At 46.4% G+C, this 27,786-nt stretch overlaps 1 protein-coding gene across 2 annotated transcripts; it reads right to left on the bottom strand.

Moving 5' to 3' along the window:
* Positions 1 to 4: 4 nt before the first annotated feature.
* Positions 5 to 26,770, bottom strand: DPH7 (diphthamide biosynthesis 7). Of its 2 annotated transcripts, none has more exons than XM_044993125.1 (10): positions 26,466 to 26,770; positions 25,505 to 25,666; positions 16,279 to 16,421; positions 15,517 to 15,604; positions 14,528 to 14,622; positions 13,167 to 13,333; positions 12,309 to 12,381; positions 3,671 to 3,736; positions 3,286 to 3,458; positions 5 to 2,053 (listed from the first exon to the last, which is right to left on the bottom strand). In XM_044993125.1, exons 2-10 carry the CDS (start codon positions 25,643 to 25,645, stop codon positions 1,590 to 1,592), a joined length of 1,410 nt encoding a protein of 469 aa, XP_044849060.1. In that variant the 5' UTR covers positions 25,646 to 25,666; positions 26,466 to 26,770; the 3' UTR covers positions 5 to 1,589. The 2 variants fall into 2 exon arrangements, with proteins under 2 accessions (XP_044849060.1, XP_044849059.1); XM_044993124.1 differs by having other exon boundaries at positions 5 to 2,056; positions 26,466 to 26,768.
* Between the last annotated feature and the right edge of the window lie 1,016 nt (positions 26,771 to 27,786).

Raw genomic sequence — 27,786 nt, 5'->3', positions numbered from 1 at the left:
GATATAACTCACTTAAACTTTTTATTTTAGAAACATCCAAAAATAGTTTTTTTAATTTTAACAAAAACTTTTGTTCACAATGCTGATATGCATCTCCATAAAACAGCACTCAAAATAAGAGGTGTTCCAAAATACACATGGTACCCTCAAACAAGGTTTTGCGCATTAAGAAGCTTAGTTATTTCTGTACATTGTTTTAATAGCTGTATGTATTTACTATTACAAAAACTATAGTTGCTGCTGGTGTTTCTTCCCTTCTAGGCTAATGATTCATTAAGATTCTCAAAGAAAAAACATACAAGCTAGAAGTTATTTTAAGCTGTTTTTTGGTTGATGGTAATCAGGAACACCAGGGTAGTGCCCCATTAATGTAGTGCCTTACTGGTATTTCATAGTAAGAATCCAACAGGGCAACCTCAAGGAATTCTGGAGACATCCTATTTAGGATTGCATTATTAATAATTTTATATTTTTAAAGAACATCAGGAAGTGCTACCAACAGGGTTTGAGGGTTTTGAGATTTAAGCTGAAAAACCTGCACATCTTTTTTTTTAAACCTGATTTGACCCTAGTCTCATATTATAGGTCTCACTCTCTGGATATGGGTTTGTTGCAGAGTTTGCTTTTTTAAAAGGTTTCTTTGCTGCAAGCACTAATATACAATGACATTCACTGTGTGATCATGCAAAACCAAGTGGTGCTTGTTGACAAGTGATAACCTGAAAATCAACTTGTACTCATGCAGTAAATTAGGTGTAAAATTACACATATGCAGCCACAGCAGAATCCTCATGATTAAGACACTTTTCAGTACACAACTTCACTTGCAATCTGTTCTGTCATGTACACTGAGACAATCTGGGATTTCATTCTAAAAGGAATTTCTCTTTATCCAAAGTCACTATAAACATGTTCCCTGTGCAGCATGTCCTCACGGCATATGGCAGTTTACAAAACAAGCCAGTGACCTATGCTTGTATTCAAACACCCATATAAACTCCCTTGAACGTTCAAATCCAAATTTTGTGGTTATTATGTAACAGTGGGCATATATAATTTAGTGCTGCAGCAAGGTTTGGTTGATGTGGGATGGGGCAGATCTTGTTGGGAGAGAGGGACAAAGAAAGGTGGCACTCACCCACAACTCTGGAATTGGAGGCAAGACTTACAAACGCAGACTAGTTGTCAAGGGAGGTATATTTCATGCCTAAAGAAGCATCCCCTGAAATGCACCACTGTCACTCTGAATCACAACAGTAAAGGACAGCCAAATAGAAGCACCCATGTTTTACTATGTCCCTCAGCAAAGGCAGGAGACTATTCATTTTGGTTTAGTCAGAGTTAGACACAAAACACTAAGAATGTAGTTGCCTTAATTTAACGGTATAGGTCTTCAGAAATTCAGGAGCTATGAGCTCCCAGGCAATAAAACTGGAAAAACCCCAGTGGAAGTTATACTGGGCATAGGCTGCAGATACCGTTCTCAATACAAAAAGTCTCCTATACTTTCCCTCTGGGACATTTGAGAGGACTTTTCAAGGCTATTCGAGTGAAATTGTGTTTTCAGACTAGGAATAATATTTAATATTTTACTCTGAAGGGTTGATTTGACTGGTTTCCCATTTCCAAACATGTAGGATGTTATCATAAAATGAACAAGTCGCTAGGATGCTGCTCTCTCTCTGAGCCTTTGCTAATTCAGTTTGATCACGCTTGATGTCCAATCCCCTTCCATCAAGACACTGAGAATGAGGATCAGAGCCACTCTCTGGTCTGACCTGGGAGATGATGCCTTCACCCTCCTCATCTAACAATACATCAAAGGTAGCTGTAGGAGATTCATAAACTATCTTCAGGTTCTGGATTTGCAGATCCAGTTTCTTGCCTCCTTGATCCGAACTTGCCACTGGTCCCTCAGACAACTCAGGTGCAGAAAGTGGGTCCTGTTTTGCAGCCAAGGAATCCCTTGGGGAGAGTCTTGACCAATCAGCTCCATAAGCCAAGGAGTTATGCAAGATGTAGGATGACACAACAGTGCATTCCTCAGTGTTTTCTGCTAAAAAGAAGAATAAGTGGAAATCAAGCTTTAAAGTCCAGTTTCAGGTAGCTTGTCTGCTAGCTATTCCAGTGCTGACAATTTAGTCAAGAAGAATTCCCCTATTCCACCCCAAGTGTCACTGGTTACCGTTCTCCTTCACACGACAAAAAGATTCAGACACCTTCAAGAAGATATGAGGCAATGGTAAAAAGGAAGTTCTCCCCATCAACTTTCTACAGCCTCTTTATAGCCTCATCTTCACTCAGCTCATTGGAGGGGAAAAGAGGATCAGCATGCCCATGCAGCTCTTATAGGGCTCAGAGGAGAGGCACCATGAAAGCAGTCTCACACAGAAACTGAAAATCCTACAATTGCCAAGACCTATACACTATGTTCTTTTATGGCAGGTTGTTGTCTCCACTGAACATCTGGCTTCCATTCTATGAGGTGGAGAGCACATTTTAAGTGATCAGGTAATAAGAGTTTAGCACTAACCAATCATAGCACTTTTCAACTTCAAAGTGCTGCACAGATATGAACCAGTTCACCCCTTCCAACATGAAGTATTATCCCCTTTTCACAGAGAGGTTAGGTGACTTGCCCAAAGTCGTACAGCCAGACACTGGCAGAACCAAGAATCTGACTGCAGTCCTGTGTAGCATGGCCTGAACACAAGTGCAGGCTATAACTAACACCTAAACACTGGGCAGTAACTGTGCTCGGACTGGTTTGGAGGTTGTTTGAGGCAACAACCAGCCTTCTCAATAGCAGACCTGTTAGCTCAGGATACTGTTATTACCAAGTTAATACAAAGCATCTAACAGGCAATCACACATTCAGAAGTGTCTCGTCGTCCCATCATTTGGATGAAGCAATAAACTAAAGTGGCCACATGAATGGCTACCACCCTCATGCCAGAATGCAAGGGTTTGCATAATATGACTGAAAACTAGTTACAGTAGTACAAATCAGTAGTTACAGTGTCCCTGCACTATGATTGGCGAGACCACTCCAAAATGGTACAATAAAATTGTTGGTCCATCAGGGGAAGTATAGAGGAGTACCATGTCAAGCAAGGAGTTCTTACAAGTGAATTGAACACCTAGGCTTCTTGACAGTATATTTCTACCATTTATTCAGTGCAGTGGCATCCATTGGCCTTCCCTTCCATCTGTAGTCAGGGAAGATAAACAGCAGTGTGTGGAGGAGAGGAAAGAACATCCTTTCCTGCTCTATTGAACACTCACCCATACTTCCTTGGCAGTCAAGGATTTTGAATCCATTATGCATGCAAGCAGCCAACAGCAAGTGCTCACGTGTTGGGTGCCACTTCAACCTCCAAACTCCACCCTCAACGTGGGTGTCTGCCAATGGCTGCTTCATATTCCTGGTGTCCCACAGGAGAATATGTTCGTCATAGCTGGAAACACAAACCACAAATAAACATGCACAGACCAGCAAAGGAATTTTAGTGCATAGTGCACAGAAGTAATAAAGAGGATGCAATGCACTTTCCACCACATTCCACTGATGTCAGCCTCTTCCCACAAGAGCTTTTGGGGAAGCAGCCATGGACTGCAAATAATGAGGCAGGTGGGGGATGTCAGGTAAGAGCATCTAGAGATAACTCACCTTCCTGTAGCCAGAAGATACTCCCGGTGTGGACTGCACTGAATGCTGCACACGCCCATTGAATGTCTGCAAAGGAACAACATGCATCGGGAGAATGGAGACCAAGAAAGAGTGCACAAAGTAAGAAGATAGTTTCTTTTGTTCTCAAAATTGGAGAGTTCTATGGCAACCTTCATTGCAACAAAGCTTCTTACAATAAGGAGTTAAGGACAGCCTTAAACCCCAGGATAGTGATTGTAGTGCAGTACACAGGAAGAGAGTAGTCCTTTTGCCAATTCCAGATAAAATAATGGAACAGTTGATACCCTCTTTTAATTTATTGAGTCCTGTAATATAATTCATACCCAGCAACATGGGGTATGGAAAATAGACCTTGTCAAACTAACTTAATTTTTTGTTTAATGAGATTACAAGTTAGGTTGATAAAAATAGCAGCATTGATGGCGATCGGGGGAGGTCCCGGATGACTGGAAAAAGGCTAATGTAGTGCCCATCTTTAAAAAAGGAAACAAGGAAGATCCAGGGAACTACAGGCCAGTCAGTCTCACCTCAGTCCCTGGAAAAATCATGGAACAGGTCCTCAAGGAATCAATCCTGAACCACTTAAAGGAGGGGAAAGTGATCAGGAACAGTCAGCATGGATTCACCAAGGGCAAGTCATCCCTGACTAACCTAATTGCCTTCTATGATGAGATAACCGGCTCTGTGGATGAGGGGAAAGCAGTGGATGTGCTATTTCTGGACTTTAGCAAAGCTTTTGATACAGTCTCCCACAGTATTCTTGCCAGCAAGTTAAAGAAGTATGGGCTGGATGAATGGACGGTAAGGTGGATAGAAAACTGGCTAGATGGTCGGGCGCAACGGGTAGTGATCAATGGTTCCATGTCTAGTTGGCAGCCGGTATCAAGTGGAGTGCCCCAAGGGTCGATTTTATTCAATATCTTCATTAACGATCTGGAGGATGGTGTGGACTGCACCCTTAGCAAGTTTGCAGATGACACTAAACTGGGAGGAGTGGTTGATACGCTGGAGGGTAGGGATAGGATACAGAGGGACCTAGACAAATTAGAGGATTGGGCCAAAAGAAATATGATGAGGTTCAACAAGGACAAGTGCAGAGTCCTGCACTTAGGACGGAAGAATCCCATGCACTGCTACAAACTAGGGACCGAATGGCTGGGCAGCAGTTCTGCAGAAAAGGACCTAGGGGTTACGGTGGACGAAAAGCTGAATATGAGTCAACAGTGTGCCCTTGTTGCCAAGAAGGCTAATGGCATTTTGGGTTGTATAAGTAGGGGCATTTCCAGCAGATCGAGGGATGTGATCATTCCCCTCTACTCAGCACTGGTGAGGCCTCATCTGGAGTACTGTGTCCAGTTTTGGGCCCCACACTACAAGAAGGATGTGGATAAATTGGAGAGAGTCCAGCGGAGGGCAACAAAAATGATTAGGGGGCTGGAGCACATGACTTATGAGGAGAGGCTGAGGGAACTGGGATTGTTTAGTCTGCAGAAGAGAAGAATGAGGGGGGATTTGATAGCTGCTTTCAACTACCTGAAAGGGGGTTCCAAAGAGGATGGATCTAGACTGTTCTCAGTGGTAGAAGATGACAGAACAAGGAGTAATGGTCTCAAGTTGCAGAGGGGGAGGTTTAGGTTGGACATTAGGAAAAACTTTTTTACTAGTAGGGTGGTTGAAGAACTGGAATGGGTTACCTAGGGAGGTAGTGGAATCTCCTTCCTTAGAGGTTTTTAAGGTCAGGCTTGACAAAGCCCTGGCTGGGATGATTTAGTTGGGTTTGGTCCTGCTTTGAGCAGGGGGTTGGACTAGATGACCTCCTGAGGTCCCTTCCAACCCTGAGATTCTATGATTCTATATGATAGACTTCTGTAAGGTGTTTGACTTGGTAGCACATGATATTTTGATTAAAAACTAGAACAATGCAAAATTAACATGGCACATATTAAATTAATTAAAAGCTGCCTAACTGACAGGTCTCAAAATATAAATGTAAACAGGGAATCATCACTGAGCATCCTCTCCAATTTATTAACATCCTTCTTGAATTGTGGGCACCAGAACCGGACACACTATTCCAATAGCAGTTGCACCAGTGCTAAATATAGAGGTAATGTAACTTTCCTACTTAAGATTTGCCTGTTTATATATCCAACAATCGCATAAGCCCTTTTGCCCACAGCGTTGCGCTCGGAGCTCATGTTCAGCTGATTATCCAGCTGTGTCTCTAGTGGGGTCCTGTAGGGATCAGTTCTTGGCCCTATACTATTTAACATATTTTAATCAATGATCGGAAAGAAACTGAAATCAGTTTGCGGATGACTCAAAGTTCGGGGAGTGATATATACTGAACAAAATGGTCACTAACACAGAGCAATCTGGATCACTTGGTAAGCTGAGTGCAAGCAAACAATATGCATTTTAATATAGCTAAATGTAATGTCCTATATCTAGGCCATATTGACAGGCAGAGGGATTCTATCCTGAGAAGCAGTGACCGTGAAAAAGACTTGTGGCAATCTTTAAATCCGGATTGATGTTTTTCTGGAAGATATGCTCTAGTTCAAACAAGAATTAATTCAGGTCAATTTATATGGCCTCTGTTACACAGAAGGTCACACTACATGATCACATTGGTTCCTTCTGGCCTTAGAAAATATAAACTCTGCTAGTGCCCATGTATGTGTTGAGTTTTCTTAAGAGCAATACTCCTGCCACGCAGCTTTCTAGCAGGAGAGTACTCATTGGCAGCAATTCCAAGACTCACAGAGGAACAAATTTATGGCATGATGTGGCATGGGTTTCTGCAAAATAGCTGCATGCCAGAGAGGTTGATATAGTTCCCCAAGTAGTAACTAACAATAAACCACAGTGTCTTATCAGGATTATAAACAGAGCTTAGTTGAAAAGTGGTACACACGGTTTTAATTGTAGGGTATGTCTAGTAAAACACAACTACAAAAGAAATTCATGTAAAAGGATGGGAGGAGAGAGAAAATAAAAGTTTAGCAAAAAGCTGCCCTGTCTTTAGTCATTTTAAAATGCAGATAATGTTACTCTTGGGAGTTTTGTTGGTCTCCATCAATCCATTTCTTTTAAGAAGAACCCACCTCTACCATTTTAGTGCGGGGGTGCAGAGAGGACAGGAGGCAAAAGAATCCCAGACTGAGATGAACTGGTGAATTTAATAGGTTTCTCCATTTCCCAGAGGCTAGTGCAGGATATTTTCTAGCACGGGGTCGGCAACCTTTCAGAAGTGGTGTGCCGAGTCTTCATTTATTCACTCTAATTTAAGGTTTTGCATGTCAGTCATACATTTTAACCTTTTTAGAAGAACTCTTTCTATAAGTCTATAATATATAACTAAACTATTGTTGTATGTGAAGTAAATAAGGTTTCAAAATGTTTAAGAAGCTTCATTTAAAATTAAATTAAAATGCAGAGCTCCCCGCACCGGTGGCCAGGACCTGGGTAGTGTGAGTGCCACTTTAAAACAGCTCACATGCCACCTTCGGCACACATGCCATAGGTTGCCTACCCGTTCTAGCATTTAGTCCAGTGACGGATTTTTCACCACTTCCCTTGGAGAAAAGCATTCTAGAGCCCAAAAGAGCTGTGTCAGGAAGTTCTTTCTTCTATCTAGCTTAAATTTTGCCTCAATTTCCTTTCCATTATGGATGGGCACATCTTTTTATCCAAGTTCCTTGTACCATACTAATTCTACTCCATACTTAGCATTTACACCTTTCGAATCTTGGTAGCTTTATATACCCCACATTTCTTAGGCAAGCTGAACATGTTTCCTATAGCTCTTATTTTTCCTGCACAAGTCAGTCCCTTCAGCTCCCTGATCAATTTTTATTGTTCCTCTCCAAGTTCTCGCCAATGTATCAATATCTTTCTGGTACCGAGAGGCCCAGGTGTTGACCATCATCTGATCATCATCTGTGTTGAGAGGGACTATCCCCTCCCTGTACTGTGAGGCCTCTGCATACGCAGCCCAAAGTTGCATGGTGGACCCCTTTGCTGTCATTTCATACTGCAAACCTATGTCCCCTTCTCAACCCTAGTGTCCCATCCATTACAGAGCCCTTTGGCACATTAGTTTTTACACATCAAGTGAGATGCATTCAAATTCTTCCAGAGTTGGAGGCAACAACTGGTTTGATTTAACATCCAGAAGATTAAGCATTATCTACAAGTTATGACTGGGGGAACTCTTGGCCCCAGCACCACGGGTATAGAAAACTCTGCCTAAAAGTGGGGAGTGGGGAACAGAGCTGGCAGAGAGAGGAGAGGGATCTTGGAAGCCGTGCACTCCCATGTTTCCATGGGCTCCAGCTCCACAGGAATCCATACATGCTACCATGTAGCAGTGATTTCGTCTGGGACATGGATGGAGCCAGGACATCCACCAGCCAACCCTCCCTGCACAGAGGCTGGAGACTACGCCAGTCACAAGGATCCCATAGAGGTTAGGAAATTGCTCCACTGCCACCCAAAGTCTTGGAAAAGAGGCAAGATCCCTTCCCCGCCACCTCCCCCAAATCCCTGGCTGGGCACCAATACCACAACTTGAATCCAAATGAACTAGCGCCCAAAGTGGCAGCTAACCAAACAAAGGTAGCAGAACAAAAAACATAAGAATGGCCATACTGGGTCAGACCAGGCAGAAACAGTGCTGCTTTCCCTCCTTTGGTCTTTTATTTAGGTGGGGGAGGGATAGCTCAGTGGTTTGAGCATTGGCCTGCTAACCCCAGGGTTATGAGTTCAATCCCTGAGGGGACCATTTAGGGATTTAGTTGGGGATTGGTCCTGCTTTGAGCAGGGGGTTGGACTAGATGACCTCCTAAGGTCCCTTCCAACCCTGATATTCTATGACCAAGGGTCCATCCAGCCCAGCATCCTGTCTACCAACAGTGGCCAATGCCAGGTACCCCAGAGGGAGTGAACCTAACAGGCAATGATCAAGTGATCTATCTCCACCCTCTGACAAACAGAGGCTAGGGACACCATTCCTTACCCATCCTGGCTAATAGCCATTAATGGACTTAACCACCATGTATTTATCCAGTTCTCTTTTAAACCCTGTTATAGTCCTAGCCTTCACAACCTCCTTAGGCAAGGAGTTCCACAGGTTGACTGTGCATTGTCTGAAGAACAACTTCCTTTTATTTGTTTTAAACCTGCTGCACATCAATTTCATATAGTATGGGAACAAGTAAATACCTTTTCCTTATTCACTTTCTCCACACCACTCATAATTTTATATACCTCTATCATATCCCCCCTTAGTCTCCTCTTTTCCAAGCTGAAAAGTCCTAGCCTCTTTAATCTCTCCTCATATGGGACCTGTTCCAAACCCCTCATCATTTTAATTGCCCTTCTCAGAACCTCTTCTAATGCCAGTATATCTTTTTTGAGATGAGGAGATCACATCCGTACACAGTATTCAAGATGTGGGCGTACCATGGATTTATATAAGGGCAATAAGATATTCTCTGTCTTATTCTCTATCCCTTTTTTAATGATTCCTAACATCCAGTTTGCTTTTTTGACTGCCACTGCCCACTACATGGACGTCTTCAGAGAACTCTACACCAGTGGTTCTCAAACTAGGGCCGCCGATTGTTCAGGGAAAGCCCCTGGTGGGCCAAGCCGGTTTGTTTACCTGCCGTGTCCGCAGGTTCGGCCGACTGCAGCTCCCACTGGCCGCAGTTCGCCGCTCCAGGCCAATGGGGGCTGCAGGAAGCAGCGCGGGCTGAGGGAGGTGCTGGCTGCCCTTCCTGCAGCCCCCATTGGCCTGGAGTGGCGAACCACAGCCAATGGAAGCCGTGATCAGCTGAACCTGTGGACACGCCAGGTAAACAAATCGGCCCGCCCGCCAGGGGCTTCCCCTGAACAAGCAGCAGCCCTAGTTTGAGAACCACTGCTCTACACGATGACGCCAAGATCTCTTTCCTGATTAGCTGTAGCTAAATTAGCCCCAACTATACATATAATATGATGGGAGGTTATTTTTTCCTATGTGCATTACTTTACATTTATCCACATTAAATTTCATTTGCCATTTTGTTGCCCAATCACTTAGTTTTGTGAGATCTTTTTGAAGTTCTTCACAGTCTGCTTTGGTCTTAACTGTCTTGAGCAGTTTAGTATCATCTGCAAACTTTGCTACCTCACTGTTTACCCCTTTCTCCAGATCATTTATGAATAAGTTGAATAGGATTGGTCCTAGGACTGACCCTTGGGGAACACCACTAGTTACCCCTCTCCATTCTGAAAATTTACCATTTATTCCTACCCTTTGTTCCCTGTCTTTTAACCAGTTCTCAATCCATGAAAGGATCTTCCCTCTTATCCAATGACAACTTAATTTACGTAAGAGCCTTTGGTGAGGGACCTTGTCAAAGGCTTTCTGAAAATCTAAGTATGTTATGTCCACTGGATGCCCCTCGTCCACATGTTTGTTGACCCCTTCAAAGAGCTCTAATAGATTAGTACGACAGGATTTCCCTTTACAGAAACCATGTTGACTTTTGCCCAAAAATTTATGTTCTTCTATGTGTCTGACAATTTATTCTTTACTATTGTTTCAACTAATTTGCCCAGTACTGAGTTATGTAATTGCCAGGATAACCTCTAGAGCCCTTTTTAAATATTGGCATTACATTAGCTATCTTCCAATCACTGGGTACAGAAGCTGATTTAAAGGACAGGTTACAAACCATAGTTAATAGTTCTGCAATTTCACATTTGAGTTCTTTCAGAACTCTTGGGTGAATGCCATCTGGTCCTGGTGACTTGTTACTGTTAAGTTTATCAATTAATTCCAAAACCTCCTCTAATGGCACTTCAATCTGTGACAATTCCTCAGATTTGTCACCTACAAAGGACGGTTCAGGTTTGGGAATCTCCCTAACATCCTCAGCCATGAAGACTGAAGCAAAGAATTCATTTAGTTTCTCCGCAATGACCTTATCGTCTTTAAGTGCTCCTTCTGTATCTCAATCGTCCAGGGGCCCCACTGGTTGTTTAGCAGGCTTCCTGCTTCTGATGTACTTAAAAAAACATTTTGTTATTACCTTTTGAGTTTTTGGCTACCTGTTCTTCAAATTCCTTTTTGGCTTTTCTTATTACATTTTTACACTTAATTTGACAGTGTTTATGCTCCTTTTTATTTACCTCACTAGGATTTGACTTCCACTTTTTAAAAGATGCCCTTTTATCTCTCACTGCTTCTTTTACATGGTTATTAAGCCATGGTGGATCTTTTTTAGTTCTTTTACTGAGTTTTTAATTTGGGGTATACATGTAAGTTGGGTTTCTATTAAGGTGTCTTTGAAAAGCGTCCATGCAGCTTGCAGAGATTTCACTCTAGTCACTGTACCTTTTAATTTCTGTTTAACTAACCTCCTTATTTTTGCATAGTTCCCCTTTCTGAAATTAAATGCCACAATGTTGGGCTGTTGAGGTGTTCCTCCCACCACATGGATGTTAAATGTTATTATATTATGGTCACTATTTCCAAGCAGTCCTGTTATAGTTACCTCTTGGACCAGATCCTGCACTCCACTCAGGATTAAAACGAGAATTGCCTCTCCTCTTGTGGGTTCCTGTACCAGCTGCTCCAAGCAGCAGTCATTTAAAGTATCGAGAAATTTTGTCTCTGCATTTCGTCTTGAGGTGACATGTACCCAGTCAATATGGGGATAATTGCATTCCCCCACTATTATTGAATTATTTACTTTGATAGCCTCTCTAATCTCCCTTAGCATTTCATAGTCACGATCAATGTCCTGGTCAGCTGGTTGATAATAGATCCCTACTGTTATATTCTTATTAGAGCATGGAATTACTATCCATAGAGATTCTATGGAACATGTGGATTCGTTTAAGATTTTTACTTCATTTGATTCTACATTTTCTTTCACATATAGTGCCACTCCCCTCCTCTCCCCCCACACGACCTGTTCTGTTCTTCCAATATATTTTGTACCCCAGAATGATTGTGTCCCATTGATTGTCCTCACTCCACCAGGTTTCTGTGATGCCAATTATATCAATATCCTCCTTTAACATGAGGCACTCTAGTTTACCCATCTTATTATTTAGACTTCTAGCATTTGTGTACAAGCACTTTAAAAAGTTGTCACTGTTTATTTGTCTGCCCTTTTCTGATGTGTCCGATTCTTTTTTATGTGAATGTTTCTCATCTGATCTGGCCCATACTTTATCCTCTTCCATCCTCTCCTCCTGACTAAACCCTAGAGAATCTCTATCAATAGACTCTCCTCTAAGAGACATCTCTAAGAGAACAAAGGGCACAGATGGACAAGATCATGACATACCCTGAATGGTTAAAAGCTGAAATTTAAATTTAACTGGAATTACAGGAGAGAACATACTTAGTCATAGTCAAGTATCAGAGGGGTAGCCGTGTTAGTCTGGATCTGTAAAAAGCGACAAAGAGTCCTGTGGCACCTTATAGACTAACAGAAGTATTATGCTCCAATTTTTCTGTTAGCCTATAAGGTGCCACAGGACTCTTTGTCGCTTTTTAGTCATAGTCAGTCATGCATCATAATTCTATGGCCATCTGTCTGAGTGGCTTAGTTACCTCTCGCTGGTGAAGATAGGCATTTCTGGGCAGCACCTGGTGTCCCAGCCCCTCAGCATGCAGTCATCTCCACCTGTACAAGGAGAGATTGTCTCTGTATTAACACTAGTTGGGAAATCAGTGCACCATAGAAGAAGCTGAGATTTGACAGCTCTGGAGCATGACTAGAATTGGAGACAATGCCCTTACTGCTGTTGCACTCAGAAGATCATAGTGCAACAGCAGTTTTGAAAAACTTGCGTTTTTCAATGGAATGAAGGGCAGAGCTGTTCTGTGTACCACAAAGATTTCAGTTCATCCAAAAGTGTGAGATAGGATCAGGGAAGGGAAAGGGTTAGAAAGAATTCTACCTAAATGGAAGTAAATAGTAGTCAACATTTATTTGGCACCTTTCTTCCAAGCATCTCAGAGCACTTCATAAACGTAAGTTGAATTTCACAAACCATCTATGGAGGTATCTCCACTTCACAATGGGGATATCAACACTCAGAGAAGTGAAGTGATGTGCCAAGATCAAACTCTAAGTCAACAGCTGAGCTGGAACTAGAATCCCAGAGCCCTCACTTCAGTCTCCTGTTCTGACTACAATGTACTACTCCCTCTTGGCTAATGAACAGTAGGTGGGCATTTCAATATCCACAACTTCCTACAGTCACTCCTTCAAGGATTATTTTTCCAAGCAATGGCACAAACACTGAGAAGATGTCAGCTGCCTGGTGCAGCAGCAAGAAGTGTCATCATGATGCACATGCAAAGGGTAGGAGGGAAAAGAGAAGCAGCCACCATGGAAATGGGTATTTTGATAGCCACGTATATTTTCCTGCCCCTCCCCCAAGAAAAGGCTTTTAGTGTTCACACCTGAATATACAATGTCTGTGTCCCAGTAATTAAAAGCAGCAATCCAGGCCTCAAAGTTGTGAGCTTTCCACTGGCTGAGGATGTGTACGGAAGGCGCAGACTCATCTATTGACAGTAGGTTCAGCTTCCCCTTTGAATCACTGCTGATTACTCTCAGTGGGTGCCCACTACAGCAGGAAAGACAGACAACATGTTAGCGTTTAAGACAACTCATGTCCCAGCATTTAATCCAGTGACTTTCTGCTTCACACCTGCAGCCATGTTACAGCCTGAAAAGACTAGTTAACACACAAATGATGAGTATCTGTCTATTAACATAGACATGGAGCAACACTAGGGGAGCAAGGCTTCCAAGCAGACACCAATGCTGGGCATCTGCAGAGTGCACCAGTCCCCTGTTCTTAAGAGCTGGATTTCATCTTCAGTCTATACTGCAAAGAAAGCACGGCAATATTCACAATCCCAGCTCCCTGCTCTCAAACAGGAAATGATCATCTCATACTGATTTGGGACAATTAATTGAAATAAGGTCTTTAGTATTCTGTAAGCTCCAAAACGCTATTGAAACACCCATTAAGATGTCTCATCTCTCCTGTGTGGCAATTTCCCACACTGCTCTCCCACTCACTGGGTCTGCAGCGGCTGGGAATACTGCAGATGCTGCATGTTCAGCCCCATGGGAGGTAGAAGGCCTTTTGCTTCCCAGGTTATTAAGCAGCAGCGACAAACTTGACAGGGATGCCCCTCTGAATCAACACAGATAGTGGTTATCCCTTTTTAAAGATGGAGAAGAAAAGATATACACAAAGGGACTTGCCCAAGGCCAGAAGTTTTGTCAATTCATTAAACAGCGTGCACAGACACAGTATAATGGACACAAGCAATTAAAAAACGATTCCAAATTAAGTTAAACAATGTCAACTATAGAACTCCCCCTGGTTCCCAGCCCTGTGTTCAATCCACACTTCTCTCTCCCCCTAACTTTGAAAACAAACAGTTCCCTTCAGCCTGAGGGTGACATCTAACTAATTTTACATGGTGATGACATTCCTGGAATCAACTCTGGGAGAAGATAGGAGAGCAGCCACTTCTAGACTGAGTTTCTCAGCTTCCCCACTATAGGAGACTACTGGGGCTCAGACTAAGTTGAGTTTAGATTTTACACAAGCACTAAAGCTGCCAAGCCATTTCCTTGTTAATGGATCATATGCAGAGACCCCACAGCAAACATTTCTGCATGAAGGAGCCTCAAAGGCAATTCTAAGCCTCTTGAGAGCAGGGACGGTGGAAGTGTCACACACACACACACACACACACACACACACACTACAACAGAGTGCCATACTTATTCCCCTCCTCACCACTGCTCCCGTCCTGTGGACCAGTCCAGAGACAAAGCAATGCATTGTGCTCCTAAATCAACACTGTAGAGTGGCTCCAACATGCAGCTGTTGTTCTACTAGAGAGAAAAGGAAATCGATCAAAATCAGAAAGACAGAAACAACCACACAGACAGTATCTAATTGCTCTTTCACCCCTCACTGGGGGACCCCACAGGTGGCTGCATTCCATGGATGCTGTAGGTTCATACCCTGGAGAATTTTAGGATCCTTGGCATTATAGAAGAGAAAAATCCTAACATATAAGCCACTGAAGTGCTAGATACAAGGACTGCTATCCACATAGGGTGCCTCCCATTTCCTGTACTTAAACTCACTGACTCCCCAACTATCCATCCCAGCAGCTCCTCTATTTCAAACCTCATCGTGGCTAGAGAGCCATCTAGCCACAGTGTCCTAACTTACTCCTAGGCTGGCTTCTGCTCTCTCCACTCCATTGAAACTGCCATCTAGTCATCAATAACCTCTTCCTCACAGAGCCCCTTCTTCACACTCAATCTCTATGTTGCCTTTAACAATGCCCCATGCCTCCTCCTCAAAACTTTATTTTGTTGGGCCTCCTGATACTTGGGCTTCTATGACAGTTCTATCTCGCCAACTGCTCTTTCAACAGTTGTTTCTTCTCCCTAGCAACTGAAGAACCCCAGGCTCTCTGTCTGTCCTAATTTCCCTACCCCTTCTCCGTTACACCCCTCACCGTCCACTCTTTACAGATAGACAGAGACAAGCTGGATTCCCAGATATTAGGGACAAATTGTTGGCATTTGCATTTAGGAAAAATGCCACACACACAAAAAAAAACCCTCACTTGTAAACTGAACACATTAGCCCTGGAGTCACTGAAAGCACCATGGAGCCTCTGACACCATTTTCAGTAACGCCACAGCCTTTGAACATGACCAATGAAGCTAGAGGAATTTACATTAATGACTTTCATCCCAGTTACCTACCTCACTTCCAGTCAGGTAGCAGAGCTCCACAGTTCCCTTGGCATTTGCAATGCCCAACATGGGATGTTGTGCGACGGGAATGTGGCACCTGGAAGAGTAATTGACAACGAGGTCTTGAACTCAAGTCCATGTCTTGCATTAGAGGAAAAGAAAACAGTCCAGAAGGAGGAGCTATATTGTTTTGTTTTTTTTCTAAAGTTCTTTGACAAGTCTCAGCCAGGCAGCATACTCTCTAACTGCAACTACCTTAACTTGCATTGCTCCTGTTCCCTTCAGGTGCCCTTTGTGTGTGCGTGTGTGTGCGTGTGCGCAGGGGGGAGGGGGCGGGGGGGAGAGAGAGAGTAATTAATTTTAAAAGAGTCATAGCTTTAAAACTAGTTTTCACAGCCAATGAAGAGCTAGCACCACCAGCTGCTACTGTCTATCCTACTGCTTCCCCTGGTTCCACAAGCACGGACAGAACTGCCCCCAGGCTGGATAAGCAGCAGGCACAGCTCAAGTGTGGGATGCCCACACTGAGAGCTAGCAGTGCCTTACTGATATTTTTCATCCTAGAACAGAATAATAATACAAATGTTATTAAACTAAAAGCAGAGACCTTGTACAGCACTGTGATCACCAGAAGCTGCTTATTCATTACTGCAGTAGAAGCTATTGGCAGTTGGAGAGAAAGAATACCTACAGCAGCAGTCCAGGCACAGGCAACCCTTGGCCACAAGTGCCAAAGGAGCCTGATGTCCCCGCCCCACTAGCCAGCATTACCATTTGATGTCTAGGATGGCGGCAGTTTCAATCCTTTGAATTTCAGTCAGTGGGATGAAAGGCTGTTCTTCACTGTAGTGATACACGTAGAGGCGACCCAGACGTGTGTGGGGCTCATCACTCTCACTGGGGTTTACACCAGGCTGCATCGAACAAGGGAAAAAGAAGTCTGTAAGCTTAGGGGCTATTTTCTCACCTCCTTCATATATTGTAACATTTCTCCCTCAAAGACCCTGTCAGAAAGCGAACCAAGCTCTACTAGTCAGAGCAGGGGATAGAGTCAGCACTCATTGTGTTGAGTTCCCAGCTCTACCAACAACACAGAATCATAGAATATCAGGGTTGGAAGAGACCTCAGGAGGTCAACTAGTCCAACCCCCTGCTCAAAGCAGGACCAAACCCAACTAAATCATCCCAGCCAGAGCATTGTCAAACCTGACCTTAAAAACCTCTAAGGAAGGAGATTCCACTACCTCCCTAGGTAACCCATTCCAGTGCTTCACCACCCTCCTAGTGAAAAAGTTTTTCCTAATATCCAACCTAAACCTCCCCCACTGCAACTTGAGACCATTACTCCTTGTTCTGTCATCTGCTACCACTGAGAACAGTCTAGATCCATCCTCTTTGGAACCCCCTTTCAGGTAGTTGAAAGCAGCTATCAAATCCCCCCTCATTCTTTTCTTCTGCAGACTAAACAATCCCAGGTCCCTCGGCCTCTCTTCATAAGTCATGTGCTCCAGCCCCCTAATAATTTTTGTTGCCCTCCGCTGGACTCTTTCCAATTTTTCCACATCCTTCTTGTAGTGTGGGGCCCAAAACTGGACACAGTACTCCAGATGAAGCCTCCCCAATGTCAAATAGAGGGGAATGATCACATCCCTCAATCTGCTGGCAATGCCCCTACTTATACAACCCAAAATGCCATTAGCCTTCTTGGCAACAAGGGCACACTGTCGACTCATATCCAGCTTCTCATCCACTGTAACCTCAGGTCCTTTTCTGCAGAACTGCTGCCTAGACATTCGGTCCCTAGTCTATAGCAATGCATGGGATTCTTCTGTCTTAAGTGCAAGACTCTGCACTTGTCCTTGTTGAACCTCATCAGATTTTTTTGGCCCAATCCTCTAATTTGTCTAGATCCCTCTGTATGCTATCCCTACCCTCCAGCATATCTACCACTCCTCCCAGTTTAGTGTCATCTGCAAACTTGCTGCGAGTGCAGTCCATGCCATCCTCCAAATCATTAATGAAGATATTGAACAAAACCGGCCCCAGGACCAACCCTTGGGGCACTCCGCTTGAAACCGGCTGCCAACTAGACATGGAGCCATTGATCAGTACCCACTGAGCCCGACGATCTAGCCAGCTTTCTATCCACCTTACAGTCCATTCATCCAGCCCATACTTCTTTAACTTGCTGGCAAGAATACTGTGGGAGACTGTATCTAAAGCTTTGCTAAAGTCAAGAATTACACATCCACTGCTTTCCCCTCATTCTCAGAGCCAGTTATCTCAACATAGAAGGCAATTAGGTTAGTCAGGCATGCCCTTGGTGAATCCATGCTCACTGTTCCTGATCACTTTCCTGTCCTCTAAGTGCTTCAGAATTGATTCCTTGAGGACCTGCTCCATGATTTTTCCAGGGACTGAGGTGAGGCTGACTGGCCTCTAGTTCCCCGGATCCTCCTCCTTCCCTTTTTTAAAGATGGGCACTACAGTAGCCTTTTTCCAGTCATTCGGGACCTCCCCGGATCGCCATGCGTTTTCAAAGATAATGGCCAATGGCTCTGCAATCACATCCACCAACTCTCTTAGCACCCTCGGATGCAGCGCATCCGGCCCCATGGACTTGTGCTCCTCCAGCTTTTCTAAATAGTCCTGACCCACTTCTTTCTCCACAGAGGGCTAGTCACCTCCTCCCCATGCTGTGCTGCCCAGTGCAGCAGTCTGGGAGCTGACCTTGTACGTGAAGACACAGGCAAAAAAAGCATTGAATACATTAGCTTTTTCCACATCCTCTGTCACTAGATTGCCTCCCTCATTCAGTAAGGGGCCCACACTTTCCTTGACTTTCTTCTTGTTGATAACATACCTGAAGAAACCCTTCTTGTTACTCTTAACATCCGTTGCTAGCTGCAACTCCAAGTATGATTTGGCCTTCCTGATTTCACTCCTGCATGCCTGAGCAATATTTTTATACTCCTCCTGGTCATTTGTCCAATCATTTACTGTAGGACCTTGGGAAAGTCACTAAGAGTGCCATTTTTCAGAGATGCCAAGCAGCCACCACTCCTGGAAAAGCCAATGGTATCTACACATCCTCAGCAACTTTGAAAAATCAGGCCCCAAGCTCTGTTAGGAGGCAGGTAAGGGATAACTGTATCACTTCACCCAGCTCTGGGATGGGACTCTGCAACTGTTTAACAGCCCTCAGCAAAACTCAATAACGATTTAGGGCAGAAAGGAGTATTAGATTCCCATATTTAGTTAACTGAGAAGGAATATAGGGAGGCAGAGTGAGCTGATATTTGGCTAGGAAACAAGGGCTTATGAAAAGGGCCATGGGCTCTTTAGCAATAACCAGTCCACGAGCAGTATTGTACCTGCTGTTCAATACCTTTGTATTGCACCTTTCAGAAAGGCAACCCTCCCACAGCTCAGCTCCTCTTAACACCATGCTGGAGCACTGATTCAAGACTGACTCAGAAAAAAGCATGCCACCTACTGAAGGAGCATCATGCATCACCTAGGCATTCCTTGGAAGTCTCCCACACAAGTCCACTGCTTAGTTCTCAAGATCAGACAGGAACACAGTTTATGTTGAGGGTGCAGTGGAAGTGGTTTTCAATACGGGAGTATGCAAGTGAAGAGGGTAATGCCCTGCCACTCGATGAAAGCAATTCAAAGTGCTGTTCCACTTTGGAAAAAAAAGTGACTGTAAAATTGGTCACTACTTACTCAGCAGTTTTGCCAGCTCTAAGGATTCAGAGCTGCTAATTTTAACTGTAGTTTTTTTAGTTGTGTTTTACTTCTAATAATCTTTCACAGCTAACATAACTATGAAAGGAGGAATTGGGATCTATTCCATGTTGGACATAATCACCAAAATTGTTACCCAACTTTAATCAGCCACACCAGAGTAACTCACTGAAGGCCAATGAAGGCCAGGTGTCACTGAAGGCATAATCTGGCCCAAAGGATCTTTATTACTGGTGGTCATGAAAGAGATAGGAAGAGCCCAGCTTCACTGTCAGCTCTCAGAGTGAGTTTGTACAGCTAGCGGGGAGAAGCAGCCAAACCACCACCACACACCTTTTTACATATTAACCAAGCACCTTGTATCTGAAGTCACTAGGAGACAGCAAATGTGAAATTCACCGTGCCAATTTTACAGTGATCATCAGAGTAGAACCACACTTTACATGAAAATATCAGACACACTGTGACGGGTTGGCTCATAGAAACCCCCTTGGGGCTGCCAACTGATGTGCTAAGACTACTTCTACCCCTGCTTTCCTGCCCTGTCAGCTTAGGACTTCAGGACCCACTAGGCTGGCTGCAAACCCAGACCTAGGGTCTGAACCACGTCCCCTAACAGCTGTAGGCTTAATTGAAAGCAGCTACAGAAGTGTTCTTATCTTTAACACTCAGATGCCCAACTCCCAGTGGGGTCTAAACCCAAATAAATCTGTTTTACTCATCAATTGTTTGCCCTCTATAACACTGATTGAGAGATATGCACAGCTGTTCCCCACCCCACCCCCAGGTATTAATACATACTCTGGGTAAATTAATAAGTAAAAAGTGATTTTATTAAATACAGAATGTAGGATTTAAGTGATTCTAAGTAGTAACAGACAGAACAAAGTGCATTACCAAATAAAATAAAATAAAACAAAACACACAAGTCTATGTCTAAGAAACTGAATGCAAACAACACCTCACCAGTTCCAGTAAGCTTCCTTTTACAGACTAGTCTCCTGCTAGTCTGGGTCCAGCAATCACTCATACCCCTTTGTTCCAGTTTCTTTCAGGTATCCTTGGGGGTGGGGAGGCTCTCTCTTTAGCCAGCTGAAGACCACATGGAGGGGTCTCCCACGGGCTAAAATAGACTCTCTCTTGTGGGTGGAGACCCCCTCCTCTCTCCTATGCAAAGTCCAGCTCCAAGATGGAGTTCTGGAGTCACCTGGGCAAGTCATATGTCCATGAATGACTCTCAGTTTTTACAGGCAGAAGCCATTGTCCACATGGTACCTTGTATGTCTCCAGGAAGAAGACTTATGTGGACTGGAGCATTCGAAGATGCATTGTTCCTTAAGTGCCTCTTGATTGAGCACTTAACTTTGCGAATTCCTTTCTAAAGAAGTTGATCATATGCCTTACAAAGCTTACTTAGGCCATGGCTACACTTGCAGTTGTAGAGCGCTTTGGGTTAAACCAGCCTTCGGAGAGCGCACTAGGGAAAGCGCTCCAGTCTGTCCACACTGACAGCTGCAAGCGTGCTGGTGTGGCCACATTCGTGGCACTTGAAGCAGCATTTGGAGCGGTGCATTATGGGCAGCTATTCCACAGAGCCCCTCTTCCCATTCTGGCGCTGTGGCTTATGGGAAGGGGGCATAGAGTGCGGGGCATTCTGGATCCTGTCTCAACGCCCCATGATGCATCGTTTCACATCCCAGCAATCCCTGTATTTCCGTCCACATTTGGCGTCATCTTTCAACAGTTTCTGTGCAGGTCTGCGAGAATGGAGCCCGAACTGCTGTGGAACATGCTGACGAGTCTCGCCAGCATGTCTCATTTGGCAGTTGAGTTACTGCTTAAGATCCTAAGTGACAGTGAGGAGTCCGACGATGATATCGAGTCGCGTAACGCATAAGACATGAAATTGTTTGTCTCATTCATGGACATGCTCTCCACCGTGGAACGCCGCTTTTGGGCTCGGGAAACAGGCACAGAGTGGTGGGATCACATCATCCTGCAAGTGTGGGATGACGAGCAGTGGCTGCAAAACTTTCGGATGAGAAAATCCACTTTCATGGGACTGTGTGCTGAGCTCATCCCCACCCTGCGGCGCAAAGACACGAGATTGAGACATGCCCTGCCAGTGGAGAAGCAGGTGGCTATTGCAATCTGGAAGCTGGCAACTCCAGACAGCTACCGATCGGTCGCTAACCAGTTTGGAGTGGGAAAGTCGATGGTTGGAATTGTGTTGATGCAAGTTTGCAGGGCCATTAATCGCATCCTGCTCAGAAGAACCGTGACTCCGGGTAACATGCATGACATTGTGGCTGGCTTTGAACAAATGGGTTTCCCTAATTGCGGTGGGGTGACAGATGGGACGCATATTCCTATTCTGGTACCAGCCCACCTAGCCTCTGAGTAGGTTAACCGAAAGGGGTATTTCTCCGTGGTTCTCCAGGCACTTGTGGATCACCGTGGTCATTTCATTGACATTAATGCAGGCTGGCCCAGAAGGGTGCATGACACACGCATCTTTCAGAACACTGGCCTGTTCAAGAAGCTGCAAGCTGGGACTTTTTTCCTAGACCAGAGGATCACCATAGGGGAAGTAAAAATGCCCATTGTGACCCTTGGAGACCCTGCTTACCCTTTAATTCTGTGGCTCATGAAACCCTACACAGGGAGCCTGGACAGCAGCCAGGAATGGTTCAACTACAGACTGAGCCAGTGCCGAATGACTGTGGAGTGTGCTTTTGGCCATTTGAAGGGCCGCTGGCGCTCTCTTTATGGGAAGCTGGACTTGGCCGAAGACAGCATCCCCGTGATTATATCCGCGTGCTGTACCCTCCATATTTGTGAAGGGAAGGGTGAAAGCTTCACTCAGGCATGGGCCTCGCAGTTCAACACCTGGAGGCTGAATCTGCACAGCCAGAGAGCAGGGCTATCAGAGGGGCCCAGAGGGGCCCAGCGTGGGGCTGCAAGGATTAGGGATGCCTTGAGGGAGCAATTTGAGACTGAAAGCCACCAGTAATGTCTAGTGCTCTGCACGGGAGTTGAGTGTAGTGGCTGTGTTTGGTACACTGACTTGCAGTGCTTGTTGCTTTCCTGGGCTAAGGTATATTTTGCTTTATGCACTAATAAAGTATGTTTTCAAAGTAAAAAACTCCATTTATTGAAAAGAAAATTCATTTATTGAAAAAAAAAAAACCCCACAAAGTAACATAGAACTACCAAAAGGGCAAGGGAGTGGGGTGGGGACCGGTTCACTCATAGGCTTGAGTATATCTTGATTTCATACTCTCAAATACTGTCTGGAGTGCTGTACTTTAGGATGGCTATAAGGCATGTTGAGGGGGGTTGAGTGCAGTGAATAAGGGTCGTAGTTTTTGTGGGTGGGTGGTGAAGCTACGGGTGTAGGAGGCAGCTGGGGGCGGTAAGAACCCGGATGTTGGGGAAATTGGGTTGGAGGGGACATGGGGGCACAAGGGGAAGAGTTTTGGGACAAGGGCTGCGGGGGGGCAAGTGCAGTAATGTTCTGCCTGCATGGCGACGAGCACCTGGATAAGAGTCCGCTTAGCGCTCCATTATGCTAATCAGCCTTTCCATGCTTTGCTGCCGGTGCGTTGCGTTGCGTTTTCCTGGCAGATTCTCCTTTCACTCTCCCTCCACGTCTGTGCCTTTCGATTCTCATTTACAGACTGCTGCATGACTTCTTGCAGCATGTCTCCTTTGCTTTTACGCGGCCTCTTCCTGAGTCTTCTCAGTCTGCTGGCCGGTGATAAGAATGAAGGTTGAGATCTCAAGCCTGCATCTATACAGGCAAAATGCAACACTTATCAGAAGCAGCATTGTACACACCAGACAGAGCAACGATTCCCCCGCATTTAAAGAGGACAATCATAAAAACCATACGTTGCCTGTCCCAAAGCGAGCGCACGTAACCCATGGGAGCCCCAGAAATGGTGAGTAAGCACAGGGTCCATGGGGACTGATTGTTTCATGGCTGTACTGTCCTCTGGGTTTCTGTGCCTTGGGAAGAGCCAACAGCTGCAGGGGGAACCTATACTGAACACTGTGCCAACATTCACCACAGGAGTTCGTCCTGGAAGATATCTCGCTGCTGAGGGTGAACAAGGAAGCAACAGAGGGTCTTCTCCTACAATGCGGCTTCCGCCCTAGCCCATACACAGCTTGCCTGCGTGCAGCAATGGTCCCCCGTCCTCGCCCAAAGAGCCCGTACCTAAAAACTTCCTTCCCAAAAAGACAGCCTCTTACCAGGAACCTCCTCTGTTTGTCCCTCTCCAAGCACCGGACACCACGACTGGCTGCGTTCCTCCTGGCTCAAGAAGAGCTCCTGGCTGCTTGCATCTAGGGATTCTGGGGTGCCCCCCCCCGCCTCAGCACCATTGCTCGTACATTCCTCCCCCTCCTCCCCCACCTTGCTGTGCTGGGCTCGGAAGCATCCATGGTGGTCGTTGCAGTGGAAGTGGGATCGCCCCCAAGTATCGCATCCAGCTCTTTGTAGAATTTGCAGGTTGTGGGGCAGCACCGGAGTGGCCGTTTGCCTCACAGGCTTTGCAGTAGGCATTCCGTAGTTCCTTTACTTTAACCCGACACTGCACCGCATCCCAGTCATGGCCCCTGTCAATCATGGCCCTTGATATGTGCCTGAAGGTATCGTAATTCCTACAGCTGGAGCGCAGCTGGGACTGCACAGCTTTCCCCCCCAAAACACTGATGAAGTCCAGCACCTCGCCATTGCTCCATACTGGGGATCACCTGGCACGTGGAGGCATGGACACCTGGAAAGATGCGCTGAGAGCACTCCATGCCTGGCTGAGCAAACAGGAAGGGGATTTTCAAAATGCCCAGGGAATTTAAAGGGCGGGTCTGATGCTTGGTCACCTGAGGACAGGGCATCAGAGTTCAAAAGTGATGACAAGAGAGTGGCTAGAACAGGCATTGTGGGACACTTCCGGAGGCCAATCAGAGAGCATTAGGTGTCCACACTGGTGCCGCGGCGCTCCAGTGACAGCGCAACAAACGTTATTCCTCTCAGGGAGGTGGAGTACCAGGAGCGCTCCAGCCGCAGAGTCAGAGCGCTCTACGTGCCTTGCCAGTGTGGACAGGGAGTGAGGTAGAGCGCTCTTGGCGGCTTTAATGAGCTATAACACGCAAGTGTAGCCAAGGCCTTAAAAATCAAGCAAGCATACAGTCAATATTCATAACTTCAAGTACAAAAATGATATATGTGTACAAATAAGATGAATAGAGTCAGTAAACCATAACCTTTACAGAGATATGTAGCATAAAACATACTCGTTATGTCATATTCCCATAAAGCATTATGGGATACATCGTCACACACACAATTAAACATCCCCAAATTACCAGAGATCAGCACAACATAAAGGGCTAGATACTTTACTGAATTCCCATGGGTGGACCCCTCCCTACAGTTCCAGCATCAACCCCATGACCAACACAACACTGTATTTACAGTTATTCACATACTGGAAACAAGTAGCAAACACAGAGGACTTCTTCTAACAACTCCAGAGTTCTTTTTATTTTTGATTTTCTATTTTCAGTAAAAGTAGCAACAAAGAAAAGACCAGCACAAAATCCCAAAACTACAACCAGAGATATACTTAATCAGTCTCTTCACTGTCCTTCATTACAGGGCATAAGCCTCGCTTTAGAGCACAACTATCCTTCCACAGTTGAGGGTTTGATTTTTTGTTTGTGTGCTTTTTACTGAGGCTATAGAAAATATGTATGCTACAGAAATGCCTTCCACATTCTCTACAGCTGACAACTTTGATAGTTCGCCTGTCTCACTCAATTTTGAGTCTTTTTCCCCACACGTAGGCCTTAGCAGGGTGATAGTGGCATGCACCCAGAGTCCCTGAGCAATCAGAAGATGAGATACATTTCAAGGGAACTACCCCACCTCCCAGTGCAGACAAATACATAATACAAGTCAGAAATGGATGTGAGTTTAGCAGTTTCAATCTGGGAAGATATTTCCCTGAATTCAGGCTTGTCTGAATCTGGGAGTTTGGGTTAGGTCACGCTCTTATTCTCTTATGTTGTGTCCTAACAAGATTTCACATCTGTGTAGTTTACTGCTGAGAATGGGGTAGCAGCAATCTGAAAACTCAAGGAAGCTGAACTCAGTTCACACAATGCATAAGAGGTCAGGACTGGCCTATGTCACTGCTGTTCAATCAGCCCTCCTGATACTATCATTTCTATCACTTACCTTTCTATCAGGTTTCTTTAGCTGGTAGGTGCCACAAACCAGGATGCTATGCCAGCCTTCCACAGGGCACCACTCCACAGCATCTGCACTGTATTCAGTGTCTACCACTTGAAGAGTCTGAGTCTTGCACTGCAATGCCATGTCAGAACATGCTCATCCTGCCTAGAAAAGAGCAGAGCACAGAAAACAAAGGTAAGAGAAACAGCGAAAGGAAGCAGGGGGGAAGACACAGTGACCCTGACTGGGGCATGCAGAGCACAGCTAAGCTGTCCCTGTGGAGCCCCGGGACGACCGGACCTGCCGCAGGCATGACTGCGGAGGGGGCGCTCGTCCCGCGGCTCGGCTGGACCTCCCGCAGGCATGACTGCGGCAGCTCCAGCGGAGCCGCCGGACCTGCGAACCGTCCGGAGGTCCAGCCGAGCCGCGCGACCAGCGGACCCTCCGCAGTCATGCCCGCGGGAGGTCCGCTGCTCCCGCGGCTCCGGGGCGCCTCCCGGGCATGACTGCTTGGGGCGGCCAAAAACGTAGAGCCGCCCCTGAGCACAGCTACTATCCTGGGAGAAGCCAGCCCAGCACGCTCCCGTACAAAGACCTTGCTCTCTTAGGCCCACAGAGATGCTAGGGGCTCTCCCTAGACCGCACAGTACATTAGCTATGCAGCTCAATGCAAAGGGCACAAGGGAAACCAAACCCCGCTGGAGAAAGTCCCTCCCCAACAGAGGATTTACAGAAAAGAACGGTGAGTACCAGGCCCACATCCATCCCTCCCCAGTTACACAAGGGATCCAGGCGTCTCGAAACAGGCATCAGTGCTTGGGGGGAGAGCAAAGACAGGCAGATCCATCACGGCCCCCGGGGACAGTCTGGTCACTCACTACCACCGCGAGCCCGGCCGCTCGGGCTGCGCTAACGTGCCAGACTCTCCCCCCACCCCCCTCGCCGTGGGCTGCTCACTGGTCACCTCAGCGCGCAGCGGGAGACCCGGGCCGCTTCCCCCAGCTGGGGCAGTGCTGGGGCTTGGCCTTGGAGCGTTCAGCGACCCCCACACCGAGCAGCCGGCGGGGAGAGCTCGGCTCAGCCCATCTGCTTCCAGGTCAGGCTGAGCGGGAGGCGGGGCTGATGGGGGAGGGGGGCGGGGCGAGCGCAGGCCTGGCGGAGCCGGGGGCAAGTGGGGCAATTTGCCCCGGGCCCCACAGGCTCCCCGCCGCCTCCGCCTTCCCCCATCGCCTCAGCGCGCCGCGTCCTGGATCGGTCCTGGACAGAACCCGAGCGCCCCGCGCTGGGAGCCGCGCGTAAGGGGGCGGGGCCCGAGCGCCCCGCGCTGGGAGCCGCGCGTAAGGGGGCGGGGCCTGAGCGCCCCCCGCTGGGAGCCGCGCGTAAGGGGGCGGGGCCTGAGCCCCTCCCGCTGGGAGCCGCGTGTAAGGGGGCGGGGCCTGAGCGCCTCCCGCTGGGAGCCGCGTGTATGGGGGCGGGGCTGCGAGCCAGGCCCCTGCATGCTGTACAGGGCCGCTCTTGGACGCGGCGCTGAGGCTCCGGGAGAGGGGGGCGGGGGCGAGGGGGCCGGGAGGTTGGAGAAGGGACAGGGAGGGGGCAGAGGGTCTGGGGGGGGCGGTCAGGGGATGGGGAATGGGCGTTCCAGGGCTCTGTCAGGACTCGGCAGGGGGGTGGGTAGGGGTCGGGGCAGTCAGGGGACAAGGAGCAGGATGGGTCGGGGATTCTGAGGGGGGCAGGAAGTGGGTGGGGGTCGGATAGGGGGCAGGGCCAGGCTGTCTGGGAGGCACAGCCTTCCCTACCCTAAAACTCATTCAGCAGTTTGAGGCTTGCAGACAGCTATTTAACACAAAGAGCCAAGCTGTTAGCTTTTCCATTAGTGCTACCATCCTTTTCACATCTCAAATGCCAAATAGTTTACATTTAATTTCAGTGCCATAGGGAGATTCATGTCAGGGGAGGGGAGCTTCATTTAAAATTAGCCACTTTAGATTAACAGTGGTGTTAGCCAAAAGGGCTCGTTTTCCCCCCGGAGCTTACCTAATTACACAAAGGAGGCACGGAGGATCAGAGAGACGAGTACCATTATCTTTATTGATCGGTCAGCTGAGCGGGTGCTCTCATCTCGGCTCGTGCCAAAGAGAGAGAGACACCCCACAAGTCCGAACGGGCCTTTTTATAATCAGTAACAAACAACTTAGCCTACGTTTGTCTACGTCATTTGGTTGACCTGTAGAACCTGTACCTGTATCTGTTAGGGGATAATTGGGTACGCAGGATACATATATCAT

This window comes from Mauremys mutica, chromosome 18, assembly GCF_020497125.1.
Source record: "Mauremys mutica isolate MM-2020 ecotype Southern chromosome 18, ASM2049712v1, whole genome shotgun sequence".
NCBI lineage: Eukaryota > Metazoa > Chordata > Testudines > Geoemydidae > Mauremys > Mauremys mutica.
This window is presented reverse-complemented; position numbering and strand designations above follow the sequence as displayed.

Bases quoted from the DNA above. Each gene is read 5' to 3' on its own strand.
- DPH7 (XM_044993124.1), bottom strand. From the start codon at position 25,645: ATGGCATTGCAGTGCAAGACTCAGACTCTTCAAGTGGTAGACACTGAA. The intron at 14,623-15,516 runs GTAGGTAACTGG...TCTCTCTAGTAG, and splicing joins GCTACCTGACTGGAAGTGAG to AACAACAGCTGCATGTTGGA. The intron at 3,459-3,670 runs GTGAGTTATCTC...TTGTGTTTCCAG, and splicing joins TATCTTCTGGCTACAGGAAG to CTATGACGAACATATTCTCC.